This window comes from Octopus bimaculoides, chromosome 4 (genome assembly GCF_001194135.2).
Source record: "Octopus bimaculoides isolate UCB-OBI-ISO-001 chromosome 4, ASM119413v2, whole genome shotgun sequence".
Classification (NCBI taxonomy): domain Eukaryota; kingdom Metazoa; phylum Mollusca; class Cephalopoda; order Octopoda; family Octopodidae; genus Octopus; species Octopus bimaculoides.
The window spans coordinates 137,697,055-137,709,535 of record NC_068984.1 but is presented as its reverse complement, the minus strand read 5'-3'; the positions used below and the strand labels follow the sequence as shown (position 1 = coordinate 137,709,535).

The 12,481-nt window shown below is 36.7% G+C and overlaps 1 protein-coding gene across 3 annotated transcripts in view; it reads right to left on the bottom strand.

Annotated features, from left to right (window-relative positions):
• Positions 1-4,803: 4,803 nt before the first annotated feature.
• The window catches only part of LOC106876987 (uncharacterized), a 40,955-nt gene continuing 33,277 nt past the window's right edge, over positions 4,804-12,481 (bottom strand). For all 3 annotated transcript variants that reach the window (XM_014925764.2, XM_014925762.2, XM_014925763.2), the window contains exon 3: positions 4,804-7,570. In XM_014925764.2, coding sequence (XP_014781250.1) covers positions 7,350-7,570 — 221 coding nt within the window. In that variant the 3' untranslated portion in view covers positions 4,804-7,349. The remainder of the gene's footprint in view (positions 7,571-12,481) is intronic.

Sequence of the window (12,481 nt, the reverse complement as noted above, 5' to 3'; positions counted from 1 at the left end):
CCGGAGCCTCGTGGAGCTTTTAGGTGTTTTCGCTCAATAAACACTCACAACGCCCGGTCTGGGAATCGAAACCGCGATCCTATGACCGCGAGTCCGCTACCCTAACCACTGGGCCATTGCGCCTCCACTTACTTCAGTTAACTGAGGTAAAAAAAAAAAAAACATTTATCTACACCTCTCTGTGTGTATGTGTGTGTGTGTTTTCTCAAGAATGAAACCGAAGCAACCAAACAGACCAGACACAACTACCCAAACATTTATGCAACAGTACTTGAAGGGATAAAATATGAGGTTATGGGTTTAATATGTTAGTAACGAATTGACCTTTGACCTATCGTTACCAAATTCATGCACAAAACATTGACCTGAGGTTATTGTAGAAGACACTTACCCAAGGTTGTTGCGCAGTGGAGCCAAAGCCGAAAATGCAGTTGCAATGCAGCTTCGTAGGCATATGGTCACGCCTTGCATTGTTAACATAATATCTGTAAATGGTTTGATAGTTGTCATAGAGACTATCACCTTTCAACAGCATTATATATATATGAAGAGACATTAGAACAATTTTACAACATAATAAAAATAAGTTTTATTTTTTTGATGATGCTTGGTTTCACAATTCCTGTCATTCAGCTTAGCAGCCACTGATTAAGTTGTAATTTGGTATTGGAAGGTTAAGGGCTTCCTTGATGCCTGCCAGAGAAGCAAGGAGCTATCACCATCGAAGGCATCGTGGTGAAGAGTGCTTCGTTGAGGAGCGAGGAGTTGTCGCGCAACTGACTTACAAAATGAAACTCTCATTAAGTACTAGTTTTACTACGCATGCGCACGCGAGGGGCTTCCGGTGATGAAGTCCCTTGCGCATGCGCAGATTGTACTTCCTCAATGGCGGCTATAACTTCGCGCCACTACATATCCTTTATGTCCTACGTAAACAATTTCAGGCCAATTCAGTTTACCCATTTCGTTTTGCAAAGAACCTTGTAAAAACTCAGCTTGGACAGTCTTTTTGTGTTGTTGTTTTTTTTTTCGACCATACTTTATCAGTTCTCTTAAGTTACGACATGTGAATATTTTATGAGTCACTGTCACATTGTGATCTGTTGCGCATTATTTGTGAAGCAACAATCTACTGGCATTGTCGCTTTTGTTGGGCAAGGGATCATTATAAACACATTTAAGTAGAAAAAAAAATATGTGAAAAACGAACAAACGGAAACAAACAGAAAAATAGAAGCTTGTAGAAAAGAACTATTCCAATGTTTCTGAAACTTCGAGTTAGTGTTTATATTTCTTCTTTCTTATCATTTCCATGAATAAGAAATAACAACGAAGTTAGGGGAATAAAAAAGTTGTTTTCCAGTGAAAAAAAAAATACTAAAAGTTATCTTTCTTTTTATAAATATATATATTTTGTTTTTATTTTTTTGTCAGGGTTAAGAACGTGACAATATTCTATTTTATGTATCGTTATTGTTTGTTTGTTTTCATGCTTCGATATCATCACAATAGTTCTTCGTTTGTAATTAGTTTGTTAGCTTTCAAAACTGCAATAGAAATAATAATAATAATAATAAAAATAATAATAATAACAATAACAATAATAATAATAATCTTAACCAGTGTCGCAAGACTTCAATGTAAAAATGACTGCGTATGTATCACGTAAAACTCAATGTGAGCATTACATTTCCACAGGGATGTACCACTCACGTACATATACAAATATACTGTTGCATTGAAACACACGTGCAAGCGTATGCATGCATACATACATACATACATAAATACATACACACACAGAGGCAGATTTACACACACACATACACACAAGATACAACATAAAGTCCATGCACAGATTCATTTCAACTGAAGCTAGTCACGGAAAGTCGTTATACATTTTAAGAGTTAAACTGTAGCATTACTTATTTATACATGTTCAACTTCCATAGATATATAGAGAATACTGAGGCAGATTACTACGCAAAAAATCAACAGGCAAACACGCATAAAATGAACAATTTCATAGCGACATTCAAACTTTCATATCAACGCCTACTCTTAAAATGAGATTTTAAAAACAAGAAAAGCTAAAACGCACACGATGCTAAAATAAACTCAGTGTTTACCCTCTGATATTTGATAAATTTTAACTACCAATGCTGAATGATATCGTCACGTTTTATCGGATGAACAAAATGGAAACCTGAAATAAAGTCTACCCCGCCGTCAGCTTCATCTTTCTCCTTAATAACAGCCACAAATTTCTAAACGCATCACCAAAAAAGAAATTACCATTACTATATTCAATCAAAATAATTACTTTTTTGCTTTGCTGTACCAAATATTTTAATGAAACTATACTTTTTAATGGAGGAATAAAATTATAATCATTTTCTGGTAGGTATATACACGTGATATTGTCACGACACTAGCAATAAATATATTCCGATGGCATCTAATACATTGAAAAACTAATCCCATGGACCTGTAACTCATAAAAGAATTACAAGTCGTCTTTTTTTTCTATGTTGTTTTTTTTGGGGTGGGGGGTTCAGGATTTTAGAGGGTTTTTCTCCTTTGGTTACTTTGGGGGAAAGCAATGCTCATAGACTTTACTGAGATAACGGAATACAGCTAACGCCTTCGTTGCTTTGCTTCAACTCTTTCAGATTGATTAAATGGAAAACAAAAACAGGAGAGATGCTCTTGGTGGATATGCAAGCTTTTAAAAGGAAAGATTAGGGTGATCAAAGTTCTAAGAACAAAGTATAAGGAAAAGGAGATATGTATGGAAAAACGTGGGTGGGGCGCAGGGCCGTATTAAGTCCCATAGAGGCTCTAAGCATTTGGAAGATTTCGGTGCCCCTTATATACATTTAACTTAAAATATAAACAATGATAAACCGTAAAATATTTTTTTTATTCTTCAAAATGAAACAAAACTAACAGTAAGATGAAAAATAATGTTTATTTTTGCATATAAAAATAAATGTGCCCTTTTAAAGCCTAACCAGGATCATGGGCCCAGTTTCCCGGTTTCTATGGCGTATGTGTTCCCCAGCTGGACGGGACGCCAGTCCATCGCAGCGTTACTCATTTTTGCTTGCTGAATGGACTGGAGCAACGTGAAATAAAGTGTTTTGCTCAAGAACACAACGCGTTGCCCGGTCCAGGAATCGAAACCACAATCTTACGATCATGATGCCGACACCCTAACCACTAAGCCACGCGCCGCCACTTCTTTTTGCATACCTTCACTTTATTTATATTTGAAAGGTTTTCTCCTGCCTTTTCAATTCAAAGTATTTGATCAAATCCAAAAAAAATGATCTTACCTAACACAACCGCTTTTGTAATTTGTAGAGATAAAGCATCCAGAATATATTTTTCTACTCTGGGCACAAGGCCCGAAATTTTGGGGAAGGGGGCCAGTCGATGACATCAAGCCCTAGTACGCAACTGGTACTTAATTTATCGACCCCGAAAGGATGAAAGGCAAAGTTGACCTCGGCGGAATTTGAACTCAGAACATAAAGACAGACGAAATACCGCTAAGCATCTCGCCCGGCGTGCTAACGATTCTGCCAGCTCCCCGCCCCTAGCATCCCGAATATTACTTTAGCAAGTTTAAAGTGATTTTTTTTGTGCCGTAAGCCATTTACCATTTCTGTGGTGCCCCTGCTCTTCCCTTGATGCTCTAAGCATGTGCTTATTTTGCTTAATGGTTAATCCAGCGCTGGTTGGGGCGTACTGAATAGCTTTAGTTAAGGGCAGCAAAATTCATTTTAATAACAGTAAGAGTGACAGAACAAAGGCGGCGCAGCGAGCTGGCAGAAACGTTAGCACGCCGGGCGAAATGCTTAGCGGTATTTCGTGTCTTTACGTTCAGAGTCCAAATTCCGCCGAGATCGCCTTTGCCGGTCATCCTTTCGGGGTCGATAAATTAAGTACCAGTTACGCACTGGGTCGATGTAATCGTCTTAATCCCTTTGTCTGTCCTTGTTTGTCCCCTCTATGTTTAGCCCCTTGTGGGCAATAAAGAAATAGGAAACGTTAGCACGCCGGGCAAAATGCTTAGCAGTATTTTGTGTCTTTACGTTCTGGGTTCAAATTCCGCCGTGGTCGACTTTGCCATTCATCCTTTCAGGAGTCGATGAATTAAGTACCAATTGTGTAGCCCTCATTAAAGGCCTTCTTCCTAAAAACCTGACTTACTTATAGTCCCTTATAATTACCCCATGATTAAAGTGTAGGTTTGGTTGTGTTTAAGTAGCTTATTTCACAACCATGTGGTCATGGATTCATTCCTACTGAGCAGTAGCTTGGGCAAGTGACCACTATAGCCTGGGGTCAACCAAAGCCATGTGAGTGGATTTGGTTGGGTGGAAACTGAAAGAAGTCCAGAAGTCCATCGTGTGTGTGTGCATATCCTTGTCTAGGCATCATATGATGGTTGTAAATGATCTTATCTGTTATATATACAAAGTTGTTTTCAATCTTCTGTAAAAAAAAAAAAAAAAACATGTCTGGCTATGGGAAAATATTATCTTGCTTGGAAACAGGAGAGAGCTTGCAATGGAAGGGCACTCACCCATAAAAAATCTGCTACATACAAGTATGGAAAAGTGGACATTAAACGTTGATAATGATGATTCAAAACCAACATTTGTAAATCACAAATTTCAAATTATCCATTCAGTTTATAATAATCTCAGTCACCTTCTACAATAATAAAAAGTTCAGTTTTTAATTTACTTAAATTTACTGAGGCAGAATAAATGAAAACAGTACACAAAAACAATCAATGAAAATATATTTATTATACAAAAAAGTACAATTCCTTTTTAGGATAAAGATATGGAATATGGTATATTTTTGAATATATACTATATTAAGATTTTATCAAATGTGAAAATTTACTTAAAACAAAAAAAATATGCTTTAAGAAGTGAGGTAAAAAAAGAAACTGCTACAACTAATAAAAAATTTTTTTAAATCTTAATCTGCACCAAAATGGCAAAATGTTTTTATATAAGACTGGAAATTAAAAGAGTTTTATATCAAAATATAGATGTAAATGTTATTATGGATCTAATGTTGTCATCCTAATCATCAACCTAAAACATCTGTCCGATTTCATTTTACTATAAATTAATACCAAATTTTTGCATGAAGCTGTTGAAATTCTATCCAAAAATATCTAATTCTTGATGAACAATATTTTAAAATCATCATTATTGTCACTTTACATCTACATCTTTTTTTAAGATGGTGTAAATGGAATGGAATAGACAATTAGCTACAGCCTAAGTTGGTTCATATTTGGGATCCCTGCACTCCGAAACAGGTCAAGGAGAGATTATATCAGACTTGGTTGTTCCATTTTTGGCATGTTTCCTATGGCTGTATTTACAAAAATCTGTTGATATAAACTTCAAAGTGTTGATTATGGAAACAAGTCTGAAATCATTGGAAAGGCCACAATGTTAACATGGATGTCTATTGAGCAACACTAATAATATCTTCAAAGGAAACTCCTCTAAATTATGTTCAACCAAATTTCTAAGAGCTACAATAAAAATCACAAAAAACTCAACCAAAAACACACATACATCAATGCAATTCAAGATAATAAATTGTGATTTTCTTCCCATAGATCAGCAGACATGCATGATTCTGTCATCTTTTTACCATCATGTATCATGTCGGAGAGCATGGTCAATAATAATACAACACAACGTTTCAACGACATAAACAAACAAAGCTAACTCTTATTATGGAGGCAATACAAAAATGACTTTTCATGTGTGAATAAAATCTGTCTGCAGCCAACAATGTCAACAGATTGTTTGGTTTCCATGCTGTGTATATCAAGTACTTGGACAGAGAATTTGCTTACAATATAAATAGTCTGGATTGAATCTACCAGAAAAGTAATTTGTTTAAATCATTGTATATATTTACATCAAGACCTGACTGAAATTTAGAAAGTCCTGTTGAGAGGAAACTATGAGATGATGGCAGTCTTTTAATAGCATGTCTAATCTCCATTAAATTATTTTATTAGACTACTTCCTCTGTCATAAATTACTTATCATGCAGAGCTTAGGAACCTAATCTCTCTTTCTATATATCATTGCCAAAACATGCACACACACACACACACGTGCATAAATGCATCACAGCATTACTGCATTACTTTTGTTTCATCTAAGATGACAAGAAGTAACACAAAGGTGAATAACCGACATTTTGTCTTCCATAGTTAAAAGTCTTCCATAGTTAAAAGTCTGGTGTTAGAGAACCTTATTACAAAACTATCTATTAATTTTAGGAGATTAAAATATTAACAAAAAGAGTTGTGTAAAATTTAATCCAAGTATCAACGGCTAAGTATTTACCAAATATATAATTACAAAATCATAAGAGTTTATTCACCATAAGGACTAATAACTATAACTACCTATTCATACATACATATATACATACATATATACATACATATATATATATATATATATATATATATATATATATATATATTATATAAATTTATATAACAGTCAGAGTATTGTGTATTGTAGCATATAAAAATAGTTAAGACAAAAAATATAATATAAAGTTCAATACTTGTTTGATTAGATTATAAGCACCATTTATAATGAAATAAAAACCAATGACTGAGATACATTAAATTAGAAGTGATCTATATGAAATTACCTTAATTGTATATATCACACACCATGATCATCATTAGCTATAATTACTTATTAATTAATTGATAACCTTGGGGATTATTTATCAAGAAAACTAATACAAAAGAATTTACATTTTTAAAATGCAGGTCTACAGATTTTCCAATACAAGTCAATAATTGGTCTTCTTTTGCCTTTTCTCACAAGTCCCTTGTTATCTATACTAAATTATAAAAATTCTAAATTAATATTGAAAGTATTTAATACTATATGTAAGTTTTAATAGGAATATTCTAATTATTAATTAAGAAAACAACCATGTTTCTATGTTTGATGTTTCTTTTAAGGTTATATGTGTTAAATATGGTTCTTTGAAATTGAAACATACTACTGTATTTTAAGATGAAACATTAAAAAATATATGAAGTTATTTTTCATTTTTGTATACAAAAGATCAGTAAAAGAATATATTTACAAAAGGTTTGCCAGAACTTGTCAGATCTTGGGAGTGGTGTTGATGCAAACAGGAAATAGATGTCTACAAAACTGCCAAGATAAATACATTATGAAATTAGAAAAGTTAGAAAGAAGCAAATATAACACTTAGATTTGTCTTTCGAGTTATATTTTTTTCCCACTGTTATTTGCATATTAGTAGCGTCGCATACGATGTGCTTTAGAGTCCACATTCTGATCACGTGATGAACTGATGCTTGACACAAGCAAGCACATTGCTGCAAACAGGGAGAAGAAGCCAGAGAGTACACAAATACCAAAGGACCAGGATAAGTAGTTCTGGTCAGGACGCGGCATCCACTGTCGATCTTCAGACTTCACTCCAAACACAATCAGGGACATTGTAATTAGTAGACCTATTCAAAATAAAAGAAAAAAATTAATTTAAATAAATTGTGAAGACTCATAGGTAAATTTAGAAATCTTTAAATACAAATCAATTTTGTTCAAGCTATTCTGGATAAGAACCATTCTGGATAAGAACCATTCTGGATAAGAACCATTCTGGATAAGAACCATTCTGGATAGTTACTGATAAGTAGGCACAACAATAACACACTTCTTACCAAAGAAATCACTAAGAACTAGCAAGAATCTCTTTACTCATTGTTATCAACAGCTACTTCAGAACTAAATATTGCAACTTGAAGATTTTTATTTTTTTTGTTTTAATTCTAGTTTTTTTGTAATTCATAAACACCACCAAATTTTCTGTTTGTTTCAAGTTGTCTGCTATTAAAGCTTTATTCTTAGGTTTAGGTTTTGCATACAAAATGAATTAAATATCAGTGTTTTATTCAAGCAATGAAGTAAGCATTGGTCGATAGGAAGAAACAGAATAAGTAGAAATTATATCTTCTGTACCCAGAATAAACTACATCATCATCATCATCAGCATCATTTAGTGTCTGTTTTCCATGTTGGCATGGGTTAGATGGCTTGACTGGAACTGGTAAGATGGAGAGCAGTACCAAGCTCTGTTCTGATTCTAGTTTGGTTTCTACGGCTGGATTCCTTTCCTAGAGGCCAACCACTCCAAGAGCATAGTGGGTACCTGTTACATGTCACTGGCACAAGGGTGTCACCAGCTGGCTTACTAACAAGCTAGCAGGGAAGGAAGGTTCTTATGTGGAAGGGTCCACAAGAGCAAAGAGGTGAATTCTATATAAGGGTGACAAATTGATTGGAATTGTTAGAGCATCAGGACGGATGCCTTGTGATATTTGTTCCAGGCCTTTACACTCGCAGTTCATATTCCTTTGAAGTTAATTTGGCTTTTCATCCTTAGAAGGTTGACAAATAAAGAACCAGTCTAGGGTGAAAGACTGGCAGAATTGGTAGAGCATTGGAAGGAATGCTTTGTGGAATGTGTTTTGGTTCTTTGCATTTTAGCGGCAATGTATAGCTTTAACAGGAAAAGCTATTCACATTGTTCTCTCGCAATTCTGGACTTCCTTACTCTACACCATGCTTCCTATTATTACACCCGTTCAATTTTGGTTCCCACATCATTTCCTAAACATTTCAGTAAATTCTTAATTGTCAGAATTACATTCCTCTTCCTTCAGTATCAGTGTTTCCTTTCTGATACTTAATCTGCAAAAGATCATACATTTAATCACATTAACCTTTAATCTAGAATAGCCTGAAAAAAAAAAAAGAAACGGAAGGCTTTCCAGAAAATATTAGAAAAAAAAAAAACGTTTTCTTGGACATCAAATCATCATCATCATTTACCGTCTGTGTTCCATGCTTGCATGGGTCGGATGGTACCACAAGAGTCAGCCAGGCTGAAGCCTGCACCAGACTTCTGTGACTGTTTTGGCAGGATTTTTACAGCTGGATGCCCTTCCTGACCCCAACCACTCAGCAATTTTGTTTCACTTCTTTCCAATTAAATCATCTACAATATAGGCACAGGCATGGCTGTGTGACATGAAGCTTCCTTCCTAACCAAATGGTTCTGGGTTCAGTCCTACTGGGTAGCCCCTTGGGTATGTGCAACTGCTATGGCCTTGGACTGGCCAAAGCCTTATGAATGAATCTGATAGAAGCCCATCGTGTGTATATGTGTGTGTTTGTGTCTGTCTGTGTTTGTTCTACATCACTACTTGATAACCAGCGTTAGTTTGTTTACATCCCTGTAACTTAGTAGTTCGGCAAAACAGGCCAGTATAATAAGTACCAAGCTTCAAAAAAAAAGTACTGGAGTTGATTCAAAATCTTTTGAATATGATGCCCCAGCATGGCCACAGTCTAATGACTGAAGTAAGACAAAAGATAATATAGCTTCTTTTTGTTGTTTTTATTACTTCTGTGTTTGGAAGGAGGAGCAGTGCCCATGACCTTTGCAGATCCCCTATGACCTATGACCTTGATGCCATAAATATTCACAGTCCACATCTGCAGGAAAGTACGAGCCGGGATCATATCTCCCTTATTTCTCCATTGCCCACAAGGGGTTAAACATAGAGGGGACACACAAGGACAAACAAAGGGATTAAGTTGATTACATCGACCTCCAGTTCGTAACTGGTACTTAATCTATCGACCCCGAAAAGATGAGAGGTAAAGTCGACCTCGGCAGAATTTGAACTCGGAATGTAACGGCAGACGAAATACTGCTAAGCATTTCGCCCGTCGTGCTAACGTTTCTGCCAGCTCGCCTGTTGTTGTCTGCAAGAGTAGCCTCTCTTGCCGACAACAACAGAGAGTTATCTACCTTATAATAATTGCATATTTCTAATAAAAAATATCAAGTAGCGACGTGCATCATGGAGTAAATAGTAAGCTATCAGAAGTAGGTTACAGCAGGGTCAGTCACAGTTCGAACCAACCAATCCACTTTATACACTTAAGAAAAGTACTTTCATTACATTGTTTCGTTCTTCTTTCTCAAATGTGAAATAAATGGTGACCGGAAGAAAAATTACTGCGGAAAGCATTTAAAATCCAGCATAACTGTATAGTAATAAAAATTATCACAACTAATAGGGTGTGTGTGTGTGTGTGTGTGTGTGTGTGTGTGTGTGTGTGTGTGTGTGTGTGTGTGTGTGTGTGTGTGTGTGTGTACATAACTCTGATGCAATTTGACTAGTCTTGTGGCCCTGCCATAAAGTCACTCCCAATTCCTGTAGAGAGCTCACACACAATCAGTTTTAACAGGACGGTTTGGCTCGACATGACACAAGTTAAGAAGTTTACACTCAGTTAAGAAGCTCACTTTGCGAGCACATGGTTTGCGGTTCAGTCCTCCTGTACAGCACTTTGGGCATATAACTTCAGCCACAGCTCCGGGTCAACTTTTCCTTTGTGAGTGAATTTTGCGGACAAAATTGCATGATAACTCATGTATATATACGTATGTTTGTTTGTGTGTGTGTGTGCGCGCGTGTGTGTGTGTGTGTGTGTGTGTGCGTGTGTGTGTGTGTGTGCATATGTGTGCGCGTGTGTGCATGTGTGTATGTGTCTGTATGTGTGTGTGTGTCTGTATGTGTGCATGTGTGTGCATGTGTGTGTGTGTATGTATGTGTGTGTGTGTCCACCACCACCACCACTTGACAACCAGTGTTGGTTTGCTTACATCCCCATAACCTAGTAGTTCAGTGAAACCAACTAATAAGTATCAAGCACTGACAAAATACGCAGTGGGGTGGTTTGTTTGACTAAACTCTTCAAGGCGGTGCCCCAGCATGGCCACAGGTCCACTGACTAAAACAACAAAAACAAAGACCAAAGTAATTCCAACAAATAGCATGAACAGAGATACATGAACAGGCATGCAACATGAGTAGCCACAAGCCATTTGCAGCTTCACAGATAGTAGACACAAGCTACACATCCTTCAACAAGACAACACAGAAACCAACAGCTTTACTAAATGCAATCCATTTGAAGCTTCAGAAGCAGCTACCACAGCTACACATTCTTCAGGCAGACTATCAATATCAACAGGGACTTAATCTTTCAATATCTACAGCATTAGCTTTGAACGGGGGAAGGAGGGATGGATGGATGGATGGATGTGCATGTATACACAGACACATATACAGGTGCAGGTGTGGTCCCGCTGTGTGGCACCTTGGGCAAGTGTCTTCTACTGTAGCTTCAGCCAATTGAAGCCTTGTGAGTGGATTTGGTAGACAGAAACTGAAAGAAAGGTCAGCAAGCTGGCAGAAATGTTAGAACACCGGATGAAATGCTTAGCAGTATTTCGTCAGCCGTTACGTTCCAAGTTCAAATTCCGCCCAGGTCAACTTTGCCTTTCATCCTTTCGGGGTCGATTAAATAAGTACCAGTTACGCACTGGGGTCGATGTAATCGACTTAGTCCCTTTGTCTGTCCTCCTCTATGTTTAGCCTCTTGTGGGCAGTAAAGAAATAAGAAACCGAAAGAAGCCCATTGTGTATATGTGTGTGAGTGTATGTGTGGGTGTGCATGTGTGCGTGCGTGTGTGTGTGTGTGAATGTGTGTGTATGTACCACTAACACATGACAACCAGTGCTGGTGTGTTTATATCCCTGTAACTTAGTGGTTTAGCAAAAGAGACTGATAGAATAATTAACAGGGTTTAAAAAGAAAAGTACTGGGGTTAAATCCTCCGACTAAAATTCTTCAAGGTCTAATGGCTGAAACAAAGGTATATACATGTATGTTTAAGAGTGTATACGTTTAAGAGTGTGTATATTTAAGAGTATGTATGTTTAAGCATAAGGATGTGTATGTTTAAGAGCGTGTATGATTAGCTCAGTCACTCTATCAAAATGATGCTGTCTGGGCAGGCCTACAGTGTACCACATGTCAGGTGTCGAAGTGATAGCAGAGCAACATGAAACGGACTGTTTTGCTCAAGAGTGTGATGCATCACCCGATCCAGGAATTGAAACCACGATCTCATGATAATGAGTACAACATCCTAACCACTAGGTCATGCACCCTCACACTACTCCTACTGCTGCTACAAGTAGAAAAAGTGAAATACTTGGAGGGATGGATGGATGGACAAGTAGAGAAATAGCTGTGTGGTTAAGCAGCTTCATTACACAACTGTATGGTTCCTATTATGCAGCACCTTAGGCAGCTGTCTTCTTTAGCCCTGGGCTAAACATAGCCTTAGGAGTGAATTTGGTGGAAGGAAACTGAAAAGAAACCCATTATGTGCATGTGTATATTATATGTGTATTATGTGCATCTGTGTATATTATATAAGTGCGTATATTATGTGGGCGTGTATATAGTGTGTGTGTGTGTGTGTGTGTGTGTGTGTG